We start from the raw sequence: 18,459 nt of genomic DNA on the forward strand, positions 1-18,459 counted from the left end.
CTATGCCAAATTGCTAGGTTCCGAGGCGACGCCGTCGACAGTAGCTACGGCATCGGCTTCTAACAAGCAACAGACACCCTACACAAGGTCGCTGGTCCAACCCAGTGGGAGAAGACATAACCGACACGGGTGCATCATTCGGGTTCTTCTACATACCCTCATTCGCGCACCACTACGATTTCTGACTATGACGGATCAGGGTACTATTACGAATCTGTTCTCTCAAGATCTGAATCTTATAGACACGGAGCTACCGAAGGCCCTCAACACCCTCTACAATAGCTTTGTCGCTATTGGCCAAGCGGCGGTCATAGCCACCTCCTCACCCTATATTGCAATCAGCTATCCCTTTTTAATGACCCTGATGTGCACATTACAGCGGTTCTATCTTCGCACCTCGGGGCAGCTACGGATTCTGGACCTTGAAGCAAAAAGCCCCCTCTAGTAAGTCCACTGCTTGACATCTCCGTTGTTTGCGCACCCATTCACGATCTCATTCTTCTAGCACGCACTTCCTCGATACTACCAATGGCATTGTAACAATTCGAGCTTTCGGTTCCGTCTTATAGAACCGACGTAGAAACCTTGGCTTTCTTAATACGTCACAGCGACCAGCCTACCTCCTCATAATGGTCCAGCAATGGCTGGCCTTGGTAGGTCCCAGCTTCTAGTGCGTATTCCGTGATGGTGTACTGGCTGGATGCAGGTACTCAATCTCATTGTTATGGTCATGGCAGTAGTACTTGTCGCCCTGGCATTGCGGCCGAGAACCCTAGAGGGCTTTACAGGAGCCTCGCTGGTGACACTCATGAGTTTTGGCGACATTCTCTCCGGTATCGTCATGAACTGGACCAAGCTGGAGACCTCCATCGCAGCAGTGGGAAGACTCAAGACGTTTAACGAGATGGTGTCACCAGAACACCGCCCCGGAGAGGATGTGACCCCCCCCTTTGAATGGCCTACCAGTGGAACAGTCGAGCTGAAGCACGTCTCGGCAAACTACGAGTATGTGTGCTTCTTTTGTCACGATCTTGTTGGGGAGTCTGTCTGTCGTGAAACTAACTCGTCATAAATTAGCAGTGCTGATACAACCGACAAAAAACGCAACCTGGCTTTGCAGGACATCACCCTGTCCATAGCATCCGTGGAGAAGGTTGCCATATGCGGACGCACCGGTAACGACAAGTTGAGCGTTATTTCCCTTCTCCTCAAGCTGCTGGACCCGGTCGCCTATGGGCAAACATCACACGTCTCGGTAGGCGGCTTGTCCCTCGACCGGATCGACCCCCCTGCCCTACGCAGCCGCCTAATCGCCCTACCGCAGGACGCCATCTTCCTACCCGACGGCTCGTCCTTCCGACAGAACCTCGATCACACGGGCCTCGCCAGCCCTGAGAAGTGCCGTCGAGTACTCGAGGTTGTAGGCCTGCGGGCCCTCGTCTCAGGGCAGCAGCACGGCGGGCTCGAGGCGGGTTTGAGTTCAAGATCGCTCTCCCAGGGCCAGCGGCAGCTCTTTTCGCTCGCGCGCACCGTTCTCCGCCGCCGGATGCGCGGCTCGCCCGGCGGGGTGCTGCTGCTAGACGAGGTATATTCGTCAGTCGACTTTGAAGGGTGCACCATCGCGGTCAGCCATCGACTTGATATGGTGATTGACTACGACAAAGTCGCGGTTATGGACAAGGGCAGCATCGTCGAGGTCGGCAACCCGCGACAACTAGCATTGGAGGCAAATACACGATTTGGCAACTTATGGCGCGCCATGGGTAATTGATGTGGCTTAGCAATCCGACCGTTGAAGCTTTGGCAAATGACGAGGAAGGGCGTCTTTTGTCAGATACACTGGGTGAATAAGAAAAATGTATTAATTGAATTGAACAAGTTGTATTCTCGTGTTTCCTTTTTAGAAGGCCTTCGAAGATATCGGTGGGTAGTAGAAGAGGAAATCGTATAGCCAGGTGTGCAATATCCTACGAACTCCCTACTGGTGGGGGCGAAGATATGTAACCAACGTAACGTCACGATTGGTGCTGCACTGTCAGTCAATAAAGAAGCAGAAGCGGCATGCAGTCATAAGCTAAGGTTAGCATCCAAGTGAAATAGTATATTTCACCGAGAAAGTGGTGGTGGTAGCTCTCGGTTCTATCCAAACCGTACCTCTCCCCCTACGATTTACCTCGACCACGCTAACCCCCAGGCGCCTGTCGCATGCCTTTGGGAAACAGCGGCGCATGCCTAGCCGCCATCCTGTCTCTGAAGCTTGCGGACCGCGAAAACCCCGGGCCCCCAACGCACCGGCGAATGCGACCTTCTGGCCCCCGAGGCGCGGCGATACGCCGACGGCCTCCGCGCTGCCGGGGTTCCCACCGACCTCGTTGTTTACCGGGGCGGAAATCATAGCCTCTTGGTGATGGCTGGGTAAGTACTAAGATACATTGCCCTCTCTCCGCCAGCTGACTTGTTCAACGTTTCCTTCCTTAAGAACTCACAGGAATGGGGGGAAGATGGTGCATGATGCATGCTCAGCACTTGCTAGAGCACTTGGTACGAGCTACAACCCTGCCGAGGCACCTATCCTGCCCAGGTTCGGGCCGGGTGGAAAAGTTGGGGGATTCGTACTCTGTGGGCTTGTGGGTTGGTGTCGACGGGAATGTGGTTTTGGAGTTATTCTGTATCAAAATTTAGTTGAGGAGGTTAGCAGGTTAGTCAATGAATTATGTACATCTGCATAATATTCAGATGTCCGTAATTCTCAGTCACATGACACTGGCTGAGTCTAGCCTGGGCAAAAAGCGGCGGGTGCGCCATACCTTATCGGTACGGGGCCCATGCCAGTGTCAAACTCCTAACCTAAGCTGACCTAAAAGCCTGAGGACAAGGGACATCCATCACCTGCATATGTATGTGCATCACCTATGTATCGCTATCTTGTCGGTAGGTCATATCAGTGCCGGATTGGCAATTGGCCTTTTGCATCTCGGCCAACAGACAATGCCGGCCCCGTCCGTCGATTGCTTCATCGAGCTCTCGAGGCGCCATCCATGGCGTTACCTTCCCACGGGACGGAAGGCGGCTCATCTGTGCGTACGTGCAAAGCCCACTATGCGCCTGTTCGTCGAACCATTACTTTGGTCGAGCCAGCCAATCAGCAGCCCGGCGCAGTTGCACCCAACTCTGCTGCAGTCTTGAAACAGGAGTTCCGCCAGGATCGTGGTCCACGATTTGTCGGCCTGATACCGAACCTGGCTTAGTTGTCCCTGGCTTGCCGTTTCTGATGCCGGAGCCTCAAGTTGGTCTGATTGATGTTCCTCATTCTCTCTGCAGGTGCCGTACTTTTCCCACCCTCCTTCCCTTTAACATTGTTTCTCGCCCGTAAAACCTATCTTCTTTTTGCTTGTGACTGGTGCACTATATCCGTTCATTTTCGAGTTTTACCGTCCTTTCTCTTCGCCTGTTCGAGCCTCCGACGCCTTGATACCCATTTCCTTCCAACCGCTCGGCCAAAGAACGTCAGGAACGTCGCATACATCCGCATCCGCATCTAATATACCGTCACCATGGCTCCCGGACAATTCGACTGGTTTCTCAAGATCGGCGCCACCCCAGAAGCCGTTGCTGTCTTGAACGATCAGCCCATCCTCTTCACCATCCTGTTGATCGCTCTCGTGGCCATCATTCTCGAATGTACACTACTCTGGTACATCCATCATGCGACGCTGAAGCCGGAACAACTGAAGAAGAAGGAAAAGAAGCCGCCAGCTAAGAAATAAGAAGCCGCTGAACCTAGCTTTGCTTCTCTCGGCGCTAGACGGGATCGTAGCGCGGTGCGATTTGGGCTCTTCTCGCTAGCAACTAGCCCGAGCTCTCTTTGGAGGATGCCTCTGGGTCACACACTCTGGTCATCAAATTCAGACAACATGGCTTTCAACTATATTTGGTCCATGTAATGGGTGATAAGGCCCATTGCCTGGGTCGCGGAAGCTGGAGATTTTGGCTTGTCAAACGGGTTTTCTGGCCGTTTCGAAGCGGCTTTGCTGGCGGGCTGCTTCTGGTACTTATAATACGTCACAAAACTTCTCGTATATATGAGATTCTCAATATGAACCAGTATAACCCTCCATATTTACATCTTGACCTCGGTTGAAGTAGTCCGACTGCAGATGCTGTCCATCTGGGTATGGGCGCCCCGGGTTGATATCGCCATAATCCCAAACATTGCAGGGCCCTCGTGAAAACGGGGACATGGACTCATTTCCCGCCCCATGGGTATCATCCTCCCCGTCAGCATATTCGTCTTCGTACGTACTGCGACCAGCGAATACTGAACGACAATCGATATCCGCTCCAACTAGGCCGTGATTTCTCATGTTCTCAAACGACCAGTGCTCGGGTAGCTGGCTTTCATCGCATCCTCCATCATCGTATTCACAGTCGACTGACTCACCCCCGTCATCCTCAAGTAACATTGCCAAGGCATCGTCCGAAAAGCGTTGGGGCTCTAAATCATCGGTATTGACCCCTGAGGCGTTGTGGGCCTTTTTGGCCGCAGCCTGGATTTGGATTTTGTTACTCAATCTTGATCTCAACAGTGCCCAGAGATGTTTGTCACATGGATTATGCTGTAGACCTGTGTCCGTTTCGTCACAGGAGGGTAGCTTACTATCATCCCCGTTGGAAAGGTTCGCGATCTTTTCTTGCATAGTTGGTCGCCATGTAGCAGCGCTTCTAATGATGTTAGAAATCACAGGTAACTGCCTGGAGTGAAGCCGAGTCAACTGTATATACCACAGGTAAGCAAATGCCTGCTCGTCATCATACCAGTCGACTAACCTGCATATAGTGTGCGTTCCACATCGCCGGTGCCACATCGAGAAGCGTAGGCGATGCCGGGGTTATTCCCTGGACGCCAAAGAATTTAGGCCTGATGCCTATCATCCTGTACAGCGCTGCAACCGTCAACCGGGCAGTACCTGTGCGGCGACGGTGGCCCACTTCGTCGATCTCATGCCCAATAGCTGCATCCTCTGGGCAACCTTCGAATTGCACTAAGGCGCCATCATGGCTGCCCGTCTGATCGGATATGGATTGTGGTTGACGATGCTGGTGGCCGTAGACGACGGGCCGGTAGTCTAGATGACAGACGACACCCTCTATGGAAGTTGTAACTGCCCCAGGGGGTGATAACAAGGATGCAGCTTTGTCGGGATGATCTACTTCAAGGTAGATGTTCGTGGGTTCGTCATCAGTAGTCTCGTAGGAGATTCCTGTACACACTGCAGACAGCCCGAGAGAATTCCACAGCTTGATTCAGTCAGCGATAAAATGCCAAGGTGCAGTAACAAAGAAAGGTTCCGAGCTCAGCTAACCGGCGAATGGCATATCTCATCGGCAAGAAATTCGAGGATATTGTCGCATGAGCCATGCTCAACTAGTGTTGCGCCCTCTATACGAATAACTATCTGGAGGTTGACCGTAGACGGAAGGATCCATAACTGCCCTAGCTTTACATTCTCATAAATACCCAGGAGGTCGACTTCAGGTTCGAATGTGTCAGCAAGAAAGAGATAAGAGGTCACAGATAGCGACAGTCCATCAGGTGGAATAGAGAGTACGAATTCATCAAGAACATGGGGCTCAGCCATGGCAAACGGGCACAAAGGGGTATGCTTGCTGTACAAAGGCGGCGGCGGCGACTCTCTGCGGTCCTGCGGGACGGTGAGACAATTCCAGTTCGATGGGCAACTTTTCAGAAGCTGAATCAGATTAAACTTCCCTGTTCTTCATCTTTATGAGACGAGAAGGCACACTCACTGTGGGTGGCAGGTGCATTTGGTGGGTGGGCCCATCCCGTCGTGACTTCCGTCTTAAAAAGGCTGGATGCTAACACAACTCGAGCCTATGTCCTCATGCCGTTCCGATAGGTGCTAGCCAATACATAAACAATACAATTTAGATGCTGATGACACTGCAACATTGCTCTTCGTCTGTATTAAATGCTGTCTGTAAAAGACGGAAATTAAATCTCGGGTCTGGTGTGACTAGGGGGATCTCTTGCCCCTTTTGCACGCAATCTCACACCAGCCCGCCTGCTTTGGCGTTTGCTCTAGGAATACAGCGCAACATCCTCACATCATACAATGCTAAATCTACCAATACCATGACACCTCATTTCTTTGCCTTGCTCTTGGAGGCACTTGCCTTGGCTCGACCCTTCCCTTTTGCCGGCTTTGCGTCTTCATCGTCATCGTCGTCCTTTGCTGCTTTGGCTGCTTTCTTGGGGGGCGCTTGGCTTTCGCCTTGGGCTGTTTGATGTATTTGTCCTTCGTAATGTCACCCTCATCATCATTAGCTTCAGCCGGCTCAGCAGCGTCCCCTTCATCTTCCTCTTCGATGGCCTCTTCTAGGTCTGGTACGTCCTTCGCTATCTTCTTCGGCTCAGCTACACTACTGGCTTTCATGAAGGGGACTGGGTGCGATCGTGAGTTGTACCTACAACTGGAGTTAGTGCAAAATTCGCATAGATTGTCTGAGGGTGACTTACAGTCGAGTGAAAGTGGACTTGGCTTGTGTGTCGATGTTGACGTGACTCTCATCCTGCGGTCCAACTCCAAGCTCCTTGATGGAATCAAAATCTTCTCTAGTGAGGAAGTAACTATCCATAAGGTCGATCACCTCGTCGGCGGCCTCCTTTCCTTCATCTTGAAGGCGCTTGACAATCTGCGTCCACAGGACCGGAAGATACTGTTGTCGGATCTCATTGGCATCTCCCGAGGACCTGAGACGCATATGCGAATGGACCTCGCGAGTATACCTGCCGAGTTTGCCGTACTTGCTGTTGTTTCCAAGCCATGAGGTGAATGTAGAGCCCATAAGTGATCCAGCAACAAAGCTCGCAGGGCGCACTGTACTGAAAACGGCGTGAGTAGGCATCAAACTCCAGTGCTGTTGTGGCCCATGAATCATGCGGTCGACCAAGTCACCGTCGCTAATGCTCTCGGCAGCTTTGTCCATAAGCTCCAAGGCCTTCAAATCTTGTTCTCGCTTGTGGCCGCCGCCCAGCAAAGCTGGCTTTGATCTGAGATAATTCTCCTGAATCATCAGATAACTAAACTCGTGGTCGTTGAAGTAAAGCTGGATCTTGTCATTAAGGGTGGCCTTGCTGGCTGGTGAGAAGAGACCCCCTCCAAGCATTTTCTGACAGATATCCCAGGGCTTTAGGACAACAGATTTCTCCCAAGCCTTCGACATGTCTTTACTCTGGTCGAAATCCATGGAGGTTTGATCCAGCTTGATGGTGGACATCATGTTGATAATCTGTCGAATGTCCCTGTTGCTGCCTTCAATAAGTGCATCGAGTACTTGTGGGGTCAGTTTCAACCCTTCACGGTGGCTGACGGTCATCATCCGCGACCGAATCTGCTCAATCGTGGGTCTACGGAACGGGATGTCCATCGCAACGAAGTCGAAGGGCTTCATCTTCGGCAGCCTTCGCTCATTGCAGATCAAAATCATCGGGACATCGGTCTTTTTGCAGAATTTGGCTAGGGCACCGACACCACCACGGTCACCCGCCGACATACCATCAACCTCATCCATGATCAGCACCGTGTTCTTCTTCTGTTTGTCAACCTTCTTGCCATCGCCGGCAAAGTATCCCGACAGCGAGGTGTTGTTCATAACCTCGCTCACCCCTGACTCGACAAGCTTCTTGCTTCTGGTGTCACTCGCATTCTGTTCCAGAACATCGAAGCCTTCGAGTTTGGCTGCAAGGTGGGCTGCAGTGGTTTTGCCGATGCCTGGAGGGCCAGACAGAATGACAGCTCGATATCCCCCAAACCATCTGCACCTCGCTTCTGGAAGTCGTACTTGCGGGACGTGGCCCAACCTTTCAGCCACTTCTGAATTTTCTCGACGGCTGTTTTGTTGCCGCAAATATGTTGAGGCTGTGTTGGCGCATATTTCGAAGTCCAGAGTTGAGCGGATGGGGCAGTTGCCGCTGGAGCTGGGCCCGTCACACCACGAGCAGCGGCCACTTTGCGAGCCTTTTCTGCCTCGAGCTTACGAGCCTTCTCCTCGCGTTCCATCTCAGCTGCTTGTTGTTTGATCTTTTCTTCCTCCTTCTGCCGCTTCTCTCGGACCTTCTCCGCGCCCTTCCCTGAACCACCGCCAGCAGGCAAGCGGCGGATTAACTCGAAGAGACCATTTTCATCGATTGTCTTGATGCCGTTGGCCTTGATCTTGGCAAGCTTACTTGGTCCTGCGTCAGCACCAAGCACGACGTAGCTCGTCTTACTGCTTGGCTGACCAGTCACCTTCCCACCGTAGCGCTTCACTAACTCCTGGGCTTCCTCGCGAGCGATGCCAGTCAATTGGCCAGTGAAAACAAAGGTTAATCCGGTGAGACAATCTTCTTCGCCTTCAGGCACATCGTCAGTGGGATTAGGGGAGGGCCAGAGTTACCGGCACCAGCTTGAGCTTTCCTCCAATCAAACTTGACATTCGGATCCTTTGGCGGCGGTGATGGAGGCCTAACGGTGGGAATGTCGTCAAGAATAGCTTGGATAGTTGTGTTTTCGGGCTCGGGTTCCTTCTTGGCTCTAGGCGCTCTCGGCTTCTTCGGGGCCGGCTTCTTTGAAGCAGGCTCTTCTTCTTCTTCCTCAGATTCAGCCTCTGGCGTCTTTCTTTTTTTGCTGGTGGCAGCGGCTTTTGTTGACTTGGTGACGATAGGCTTATCATCTTCGTCGTCTGCTTCGCGTTTGGTACGGGATGCCAGTCGTTTGGACTTAGGAAGAAACTCTTCCTCGCTCTCTTCCTCCACGTAGTCATCGTTCTTCCTCTTGTTACGACCCTTGGCGTCGGCAGCAAAGATATCGTCTCCACCCTCACCGTCATCGTCGTCCATAAAAGCGTCCTCGTCATCATCCATGTCATATCGCTTAAAGGTTGCACCGCGTGTCTTTTTGGCTGGTGCAGGCTCCTCCTTGACGCTTGCAGCTGGCTTCTTGGTCCTTGGGCTCGCTCGAACCTCGGTTTTCTTCTCAGGGGCGGGCTTTGCCTCGACCTTTGCGGCAGGCTTGGGTTTGGACTTGCTAGACGCAAAGTACTCGCTGGCTGTGGTCTCAGTGCCCTTGACTTCCTTCTCCGCCGCCTTCTTCCTCGGCGTGGATCGAGTGACGGGCTTTTTCGGTCTGTTGCAAGTAATTTAGCTTTAGGATCAATGACGCACACACCAATTGAGCAGGCTTACTCAGGGATCACTTCATCGTCGCTGTCTTCTTCAACAACCTTGCGAGCCTCTGCAAAACATATTAGCAAGGGCAGAATTTCGAGACCTCTGTAAACTCACTGCCTCGTCGTTTCGAGGTATCCTCCTCGGCCTTCTTTGGGGCAGGCTTTGGGGCAGGCTTCGGTGCGGCGCCGCCCTTGGGGCCAAAGAAAGAGCGAATGTCGGACATTCTCGCCTGCTATCTTTGATTTCGTGAGTAGCAGTCTTTGCAAAATTCAATAAAAGAACAACCGAAGCTGTGTCGACCAAGTGGCCAGCAAAAGGCACAAAGGTCGTCAATTCTTGATGCTGAAAGTAGATTAATACCTTGGGACTAAATTGAGACGCGCTCAGAATGGGATTCTGGTCAAGCGCGTCGCACTTAAGCAGGCAGACGCAGGCTCCAGTCGCCAGCCAGTAGCGTCCAGTCTGGTAAGGAAGGCACCACCCACCAAACCACCCCTGCCCCTCGCGATCGATTAAAAGCGGGTCGGATGAGCCGAATAGGTACTTGGGTACGTGCGATCGGAGCATAGCTGTTGAACGTCGACAAAATTTCTAGGCCAAACGAGCAGCCCATTCGAATCCGACCGTCAACCCACGACGCACAATCTGCCAAGATGAGGCCCAGCAACACCTTGAGCCTCGTAGGCGCTATGAAGGGCCTTTCAATAGCAGCGTCTTCCGCGACGAGGCCCTCCCTGGGCCCGGCTGCTGCCCTGGCAATTGCGTCCCAGCGAACCTTCTCCACCACAGCCCCCCGAGAGGGCAATTGGCTCGAGCCGAGTCTCAAGCGGACGAAGAAGATGATGAAGGGACGGGCCCGCGTGGCCACGGGTGGTTCTACCAAGGGCACCACGGTCGCTTGGGGCGATTACGGCCTGCGCATGGTGGATCACCAACGGAGGGTGAGCGCAAAGAACCTGAAGATTGCCGAGGATGCGATCAAGCTGCGCTTGCGTGGAGAGAAGTACCGGCTGTACAAGAGAGTGTGCTGCAACATCGGTGTCTTTACAAGTGGTAACGAGGTATGTTCCCCTACCAGAGAGGGCGTGGAGAGTAAGAACTGTTTCGCTAACAGCTGGGGTAGATGCGTATGGGTAAGGGAAAGGGTGGCTTCGACCACTGGGCTGCGAGAATTGCAGTTAACCAGATCGTGCTGGAGCTGAAGGGCATGCTCCACGAGCAGGTTGCTCGAGACGCTTTCAGATTGGCAGGCCACAAGCTCCCTGGTAAGTCAATCACATGTTTCCGAGGCAGCGGTATCAAGCTAATTAGGCCTTCAAGGTCAATGGGAGTTTGTCAAGAAGGGTGAGCCGCCTGTGGTAGGCATCACCAAGCTAGATGGGGTTACTCTGGAGGAGCTGAAGCGACCACGGAGAAAAGTGGCCGCAGAAACAATCGTGCCCGCAACGCCAGCTCCCTCAGCGAAGGCCGCACAGCAGCCGCTCGACAACCCTTGAAAACAGGAAGACAGGGCTGTGTAGTATATGTATCAAATACCGTATGTACATTCACCTTAAATACAGAGACCGAATGATCATACATTGAGATATAAGATTACATTTCTGCCAGTTCCCTTGGCTAGGAACGTCCAAGCTGTGGTGGTCAAGATTGCTACATCTAAGGTCGTCTTGAATATCATTGGAGGGGATGTGTACAGCAAATTTCTGGTAGGTGGGTGGTAATTTTTGACGACGACTTGCTAGAGGGGTGGCTTCAGCGTGAGCTTGCTGCCATGTGCATTGGTGGTGTCAAGATATCAAGATTCTAGCTGTGGAATCGCCTACAAATGTTCAGCACTCGATGAGCCTGTAGCTGTGGTTGTGGTTGTGGTGTCTTCCCCAACGCCGTCCTTCTGTACACTCGTCGATCGACGACCCATCCACACGCCAGCTTTTCTTGTGTTTTTTCTTGTTTTCCTTTTCTTGGTCAATATCCCCCATCTTTCCACCTTCGACGACACTTGGATTTTTGTCAAAACTAAACTGTGCAAGTCATTCAAAAGACGACAGCAGACGAATTTCGTCCAATCCTTCATCTTCTTCTTGGTTATTGCAACACTTGTTGGGTGTACGCCAATGGGTATCACACACCAACTGTTCATCGCCAACCACACCCGAGAGGGAAACTTGTTACCCTTCCTTCTGTTCAGAGTATCTTTCTTGTTCTTCTACATATATTCTTGTCAGATCCGTTACCTATTGTGGATTGCTACGAGCGCACTGGGAATACACTCTCGCTGTCCAAACCCGGACAATAAACAGGGGGGAAAAGATGGCGGCACACCATCCTCCCGGCACATGTTCAAGTCCGATTGCACGCCACGTTCTCAAAGGTAAGTCCTTCGTCTTGTTCTGCATGTAGCCGTTCGGGGATTTCAAGAGAAGATGTCCCAAAATCGAGTTCGCCACCCTACCTAGCTGGATGTCCATATCCACATTAACTACTACGAACTATGTTTCTTCCTAAGAGTACCAGGCTGACAAAAGCTCAGGCGTAACCCATAATATAATCCCTGGCTGCTCCGCCGTCGAGCGTGACAATGACAGCCCTGTCATCATATCCAACACTATGCTGCAGGCCTACAATAGCATGAGGGGTCCAGCAGCGAAGGATTCCCAAGAGGACCCCCTATTCGAGTGGATCCACCTCCGCGAGGACGTCCGCTCCCGGAACGGCAAACCAACGAAGGCTCGTCGGAGCAAAAGGGACATCCTTAAGTAAGTCAAACGATCTCAATACCGCCCCTTCCCTTCTTTACTGATACGAACAACCTCGTGACCTAGCATGCTCCACAAAGTGGACGAGACCCTTTCCGAGGGCAATGCCGCCGGCGACTCCCCGCGAGAGGCCGTGTTTGAAATTGACCGTCCCGTCACGGCGGACCACCACATCCGCGCCCCGCCAAACCACGACTTCTCGTTACACGCCCTGGCGGCCTGTTGTGACAAGCGCGGGTTCGATAGCGATAGCGAAGATAGCGACGAAGATAGTGCCGTCCCCCACGGACGCATCTCGCCGTGTACCTTCCTCGCATGGTCCAAGGGTTGCCAGCGCTGGAGCGGTGACAGCATTAAAGAGCCAATCGACGCGGTACGTAACGAACATAGCGGTGTGAGGCTTTCGGTCAAGGTCGAACCATCGACGTTTCTTCTCCTTCATACAAGACGGACTAACAAAAAGGCTTTCTCCTATATTTACAGAAGCAGCCGCGCCGCCGGCCCCCAACCCCCGAGGTAGGCGACACGTCGCCCTCGGTCCCGCGGCCCTTCCGCTCCGCTGGCTGGAACATTGAGAGGCAGGTTGACGACAGCACGGGCTACGAGCTATCCCCGTCTTACGAGGTGCCCACGAGCCCGTCCCTGCTGTACGTACCCGAGGGAGTCGACTTTGTTCGTAGTCAGGACCCGGCGGCCTTCGAGGGGCGCTACTCGCGTATGGACCCGATGGCCGGCAAGTTGCTGCGCCGGCTCTTGTGCTATCGCTGCCCCAAAGGGCCGGGCGGGGTTGATAGCACGCCCATAGCAAGTCCGACGACGACCGATGCCGAAATCGAAAAATATGGTCATGTGAGTAGCCATAGCAATCCCTAAACCCAACCTCCTGGCCCCTTGATCGCCCCTCCCCCTATTCTCTCGTTTTCCAGACCTAGCAAAGTAAAGAAGAGAATAAGACTGTCAATTGTTATTTTGGAGAAGCTAACGTATACCACCCCTTAGTCTGAGGTAGCGGATATTCTTAACTCGCCGAGCGCGCAACCTCCTCACGGCCAGAAACCAGGATCTATAACCCCACAGGCCTACTTAGACAAACACTTCAATCAAGCCTACGCCGCCATCGCCGCCCACGAGGCGCAAGCCGAGGGCCTTACGAATATCCTACGAAACCAGACCGCGCAAATCCGAGAACTGCGGGAAGTGCGGGAACGCCTCTCCGCGGCCGTCGGCATTGTCAAGAGCCGACGTCGTCAACGGAAACGGCTGGAAGAGGAGGAGAAATTGCAGCAACAGAAGCTCTACTCACAGACCCCGGAAGGAAAAAGACGGAAACAGATTCACAAACATGTTGCCGCCCACCTGGAGGATGTGCAGTTCAAGTTTCACCGGGCCGAAAACACGCTGGGAATTGAACAGAGGCGCAAAAAGTCCAATGAAAACACAATCGCGAATCTGGAGAAGCACATCGCTGATCTCTGCCGCGAAGCCGGTCTGGACAACCCCGCGGAGGTGTACCACGAGTTGATGGAAAACGACGATCTTGAAGACGAAGAACAAGACAACGTTGCAGCAACACCATCCTGTGAGAAGAACCAGGCTCAGCCACATCAACACAGGGTCGATCACAGCGAAATCAATGGTCGGGATGCCCACGAAGGGGGACGTTGTAGCGGTGGCAGCGGCAGTGGTGGGAGAAGCAAGGCCCGAGACAACATTCCCCCTACCATACCACCACTGTTAGTAACAGCGAACCGTATCGTCCACCCACCCGCCCTTCATAGCAGAGCCGAACCGACGCCGCACCAACACGTCTCACAGTCGCCACTAATACAAGCCGGCGCCATCCCCCTTGGACATCCCCACCCTCATAACGGCGGCCAATTCGAAGACGATCCGTTGCCGCGTCTCAAATCGCAATATGCTGATATTATGGAAACATATTATCGCGGCGACAGCCAAAGCAACAGCAGGATCGTCAGCTATAGCTATAGTAACGGATGTGCGATCGTCGACGATGATGAAGAGGACGAAAACAACGACACTAATAATCATAACCAAAACGGCTATATCATGGACGCATCCCGCACGAAGAATAAGTACTTTCCTGAGACGAATGGTCTCCGGGGAGGGACTTCCTGATAGCTTCTATGAAGCCGACTCAGAGTTGCCAGCTGAAGAAGACGAGGATGATGATGCCCAATACCAGGCTGTTGAGAGAATCTTGGAGACCACTGAGGCGTTCATTGCACGTCTAGACAAAATCAGAGACGAGCGACGTAAGTAATTGGATGTCTGTCTTTCTATCGCTTGGTAGACTCGACTGAACATAATGGGCATGGCATACATCAACGACACATGGGCCGAGAGGAGTTTGCATGGGTTGGGTTTTTTTGGTTCCTTTGTACTACTATTTTCTTCTTGCTTGGGAGGAAGAAGAATTGCGGATTTTGTATGAGCAGGGGAGAGCACTTTGATGGCTTTGGCGGTTTTGTTTTTGTGTTGGATCATGTTAGATTCCCATGTCAGAAAGTCGACCCGAACATGCGTCGTTGTTTCGATATACCATTCCCGTTCTAACGGGCTAAAGCAGAACTAGAAGAGAGACAGGGCACGCATGATATTGTACGAACTACTCGCAGGGCGAACAAGCTGGACAGCTAATGTGTATTATAAGTAGTGTTAATACACTACCACGAAGCCAAGAACCTGTCAGTGCAGTAGTAGTAGTGTATCGTCTCGCACTCGACAGACACGCGCGCGTTATCTAGGAATCTTGCTGGTAGAAGCCGTCTAGCCACACAAGTATCGCTTTTCCTGGTTACCCAAAATATATATGATGTGCGTGTCCATGACACACCTACATACAGAGCATCATCCATCATCCCATCTATTCCTGGTTAATGTTCAGCGGCTAATATTTTCCCTTTTTCCTGGCCACCAAAGAAGAAACGCTGGTGTTTATACAAAACCGAACTCATCCGACTGTCGTGATAATAAGTTTCCCCTCCTCCCCCCTCCCCCCTTCTCATGCATATCTTCATACAGCGAGCCCTTCCGCGGCTTCGTCCCGTTCTAGCCTTTCGAGTCCGTCGCAAACGGCACCGTAAACTTTCAGGGGTACCGCAACCTCGAAGCTTTCGCACTCCAGATTCTCCGCCGCCACGAGAACCATGCCGCCGCGATCGTCTCTCGCGACTTCCTCCAATAGTGGATGGGGCCCCTGTGCCCTCCGTTCGCCCTCAGCATCCTCAACCAACGAGGAGGGCACGACGAACTCGATCCGGATCTTCCACTCCAGGCTTAGGCCACTGGTAACGAACTCCGGGGTGGCATTGATGGGAATCGTGGGGTTGAAGACGATACGCCGGGCAAATAGGGTAGCCTCGCTCGCGCTACCGAAGGTCTTTCGAGTTACGCGGTGAACGCTGGCCTCGCTGCGGATCGCCAGGCTAGGATCAATGCGTTCTGATGTTTCGAGGGCCATATGAATAGCGTAACAAGGGGTCTCGGCCCCTTTGAAGTCGATGGCCATGCTGACCGACTCGCCTAGTCTGTAGGCAGGACGCGCCAACATGACTACACCCACACGCTGTCCATTGCGCGCAATCTCAAAGCGGTTATTGCTTTGCCCGCTTTCCGAGGCGAGATTTGATCGCATGATGGCCAGATCGATCGCTTCCTTTGCAGTTGCGGCCTCCTCAAACGCCGAAGGACGTCTGGAGGAAGGCCCACCAGCCGTCGGAGAGAGTAAGCCCATGCCGTTTCGAGGGTGGTCTAGGAGTTCATTAACGTAACCAAGAAATCCATTCATGGTGGAGTTTGGTTGCGGCATCTTGATCGTCTTGGGCAAGTCAAAGCCATTGGCTGTCTTGTCCAACAAACGCGACCTGCCCGCGTCTCGGAGGAGAATATAAGGTGACATCAAGTCATGGCCTAGTATTTCGCCATGGCTATTAACACTGCCGAGAACCCGGAACGGTATCTCGACGGATTTGACTTGCTGCTCTCTGGTTCCACCCGGCCTCTGGGTGCCGATCACCACGGAATACGAGATTTTGATGGCTTTGCCGCGGTGTGTGGGTGGCAATCCCTTTGGTAACTTGAAAGTGTACTCATAAGTTCTGCTCTCACCGGGGGCTAGGTTCAGATCAACGAAAAGTATAGTCTGCGGTGTTGATAGCAATGGTATAGACTTGGAGCTGGCTGCTCCGCGCATATCCTTCATGCTGCTGAGTTCACCTGCGCCGAGTAGCTCGCCAATCGAGCTACCCCATGAGCCCCAGCCAAAGCTTCTAAGTAGGCCACTGTCTCTCTTTGGGGTGTCGATGCCAATAACTCCTCCACCCGAGCCTCCCAGAACTGCCTTTCGTTTCACCTGCTCGAAGGGGGCAAGTTCAACAAGCGACCCATCAAGCGTAAAAGAGCCCTGGACTTGCGCATATCCCATCATGAGTGCTTCAGGCAGTTTCGCTGGGCCCAGCATGGACATGTTTGAACTTCGCCGGAAATGGGGCGGCCGCACCCCGTTTCGAAGAGGTTGTGTGACGTACTCGGACGCCAGGGTCTCGCTGGAGTTGTTGCTCATGGAGTAGAACTCGCCACTGCTCCTAGGCGTGCCGCCTGCCATACTTGTCGTGGACAGTATGCGTGCTGCCGGGGCTACTACTGAGTTTTCCGTAATGATGGGGATCGAGTCCCTCGAACGGACGGGAAGAGTCACCGAAGTTCCTGTCGTTCCTGCCGTAGATACCGGCGTAAGAAGGTAGCCATCCTCTTGTGTGCCCGGCGATGTCTCCCCGGGCCTGACAGCGGTGAGCTGATCATTGGGAATTTGAATTCTGGCATCTGGCCTGGCCCGCGCCTTGGCGACTGCTGACCAAGGGTCGGCGTGTTTGGTGATGTAGCGGACCTCCCCATTCCTTGCCTGGAGGGCGGCAACGACTGGCTGTTGTTAAACAACGGCGAAGCCTGCGAACCACCAAATGGCCGAGAGGGCAGCAAGGCCGACTGCGGTCCGTTCATAACGGGTCCTCCACCGCCCAGTGGTGAGATCTGCAGACTGGCGGAGCGCCCATGGCCGCGCGCCGGCCTCTGCGCCGGGGGGCCCTTGATGCCATTGTTATGCTGGGATTGTTCCTCGGCCGTCGCGTTGGACCCTATGGACACGATGGACAGCGAGCGCTGATGGGTGTGGCCCGGTCGAGTGGTCGGCGGCGGTTGCGGAGGGATCCACTGGGTGGTGGCATTTCTGGAGCGGGCGCTGCTAGCCGGGACATTGAGAGAGAGGGTAGAGCGATGCCCTCGTCCCCTGTTCGGGGTGGGAGGGGCGAGGCCAATGCTGTTGGAACTGGGCTTCCTCGGGGTGCCGAGCAGGGGAGAAGGTTGTCGGGATCGATCGAGCGGGGTGTTGTGCGTGGTCTGGATGGGCCGGGCGACGTTCTTGAAGGTGATGTTGCACTTGATGTCCTCGCCAGCGAAAACGGTCTGGTCGTTCCAGTGTATGAAGACGCGGATGTTGCTGGAGCTATCGGGCGACATGATGTAACTTGACAGCTGGTTTCCTACTTCCTGCTAGGGTCGGTGTAAGTGCGTAGTCGGGGGCTGATGCACGGGGGGTATTAGGAGCCCGTGGAGGTAGACTCTATTCGTCATAGACGTGATCTTCCTCATGTTAATCGGACCGTGAGGTGCCGAAGGATCCCTTGTTGCAGCATTGACGGGTGGATTGTTCAGAGTCGGGTCCGGGATGGGGATGGGGAGGGAAGGAAATAGTTGAGCTTGAGGTCGCCCAAGCTCCCGAGTGAGTGAGTGAGTGAGTGAGTGATTCGGTCAATCCATCAATGGCGGATGCGCGCTGGCGTCGGTCGCTTGTGCTTGTGCTTGGGCTTGGCTGGCAAGCTGGCAAGCTGGCAAGCTGGCAAGCTGGCAGGCTGGGGAGCAGGGGGTCGCATTGAGCGCCCCGAGTGGGACCTCAAGCCCGATTTATTACTTGACTAGCGGCCTAGCTTACGGCTGCTTCCCCAGTCAGCGCCATTCCTGTCTTGTCTGTCAGCTACTAACATCACGAATATATACATGGCACCATGGCGTGACAAGGCGACTCTCATTCATGGTGTGTATTATCTCCCACCACGAAAGCAATATTGACTGCAGATAAAAACAAAGCAACTGGCTCCTATAGCTTACGTAGGTAGCTTGGCTGTGCCTACCTATAGCGCACGCCCTGATGGATAAAAGCTCAAACTCCTCAACCCCCCCGTGGTATCATGGTGTGTGTGGTTTTGGAAAACCGCGATAAGAATCAAGAATCCCCTGGGGAAATCCTGAACAAAAAGCCTACGACGCCATTCCCATCCATGTCTACTCTCCAGAGACTTTATCCTGCCTCTAGACCAAAGGGAAGCTTAGTTATCCTGTACGCCAAACTGTTGCACTGCTTGCGCTGCAGAGCCCACTGGCTATCGATCGAATCCCCAT

General features: G+C 53.3%; 6 protein-coding genes across 6 annotated transcripts; 3 read left to right on the forward strand and 3 right to left on the reverse strand.

Annotated features, from left to right (window-relative positions):
• Nucleotides 1-629: 629 nt before the first annotated feature.
• Nucleotides 630-1,771, forward strand: PG998_009811 (Fum19p; the record flags this gene model as incomplete). The annotated part of the gene is made up of 3 exons (XM_066876627.1): nt 630-653; nt 707-1,005; nt 1,078-1,771. The coding sequence occupies 3 exons, from the start codon at nt 630-632 to the stop codon at nt 1,769-1,771; spliced, it is 1,017 nt and encodes a 338-aa protein (XP_066728783.1).
• A 1,657-nt stretch (nt 1,772-3,428) lies between these two features.
• On the reverse strand, nt 3,429-5,639 carry PG998_009812 (uncharacterized protein; the record flags this gene model as incomplete). The annotated part of the gene is made up of 4 exons (XM_066876628.1): nt 3,429-3,686; nt 4,125-4,547; nt 4,828-5,298; nt 5,364-5,639. 4 exons carry the CDS (start codon nt 5,637-5,639, stop codon nt 3,429-3,431), a joined length of 1,428 nt encoding a protein of 475 aa, XP_066728784.1.
• Nucleotides 5,640-6,143: 504 nt separating this feature from the next.
• On the reverse strand, nt 6,144-9,452 carry PG998_009813 (Replication factor RFC1 C terminal domain-containing protein; the record flags this gene model as incomplete). The annotated part of the gene is made up of 6 exons (XM_066876629.1): nt 6,144-6,486; nt 6,539-7,793; nt 7,844-8,404; nt 8,458-9,185; nt 9,245-9,293; nt 9,344-9,452. The coding sequence occupies 6 exons, from the start codon at nt 9,450-9,452 to the stop codon at nt 6,144-6,146; spliced, it is 3,045 nt and encodes a 1,014-aa protein (XP_066728785.1).
• A 430-nt stretch (nt 9,453-9,882) lies between these two features.
• Nucleotides 9,883-10,725, forward strand: PG998_009814 (mitochondrial 54S ribosomal protein uL16m; the record flags this gene model as incomplete). The annotated part of the gene is made up of 3 exons (XM_066876630.1): nt 9,883-10,290; nt 10,353-10,494; nt 10,550-10,725. 3 exons carry the CDS (start codon nt 9,883-9,885, stop codon nt 10,723-10,725), a joined length of 726 nt encoding a protein of 241 aa, XP_066728786.1.
• An 840-nt stretch (nt 10,726-11,565) lies between these two features.
• Nucleotides 11,566-14,121, forward strand: PG998_009815 (uncharacterized protein; the record flags this gene model as incomplete). The annotated part of the gene is made up of 5 exons (XM_066876631.1): nt 11,566-11,600; nt 11,755-11,985; nt 12,052-12,358; nt 12,469-12,834; nt 12,985-14,121. 5 exons carry the CDS (start codon nt 11,566-11,568, stop codon nt 14,119-14,121), a joined length of 2,076 nt encoding a protein of 691 aa, XP_066728787.1.
• Nucleotides 14,122-15,019: 898 nt separating this feature from the next.
• On the reverse strand, nt 15,020-17,520 carry PG998_009816 (uncharacterized protein; the record flags this gene model as incomplete). The annotated part of the gene is made up of 2 exons (XM_066876632.1): nt 15,020-16,784; nt 16,892-17,520. 2 exons carry the CDS (start codon nt 17,518-17,520, stop codon nt 15,020-15,022), a joined length of 2,394 nt encoding a protein of 797 aa, XP_066728788.1.
• Nucleotides 17,521-18,459: the final 939 nt, after the last annotated feature.

The sequence above is a fragment of the Apiospora kogelbergensis genome (genome assembly GCF_038363985.1).
Source record: "Apiospora kogelbergensis strain CBS 113332 chromosome Unknown utg000006l_segment0_segment0, whole genome shotgun sequence".
Lineage (NCBI taxonomy): Eukaryota > Fungi > Ascomycota > Sordariomycetes > Amphisphaeriales > Apiosporaceae > Apiospora > Apiospora kogelbergensis.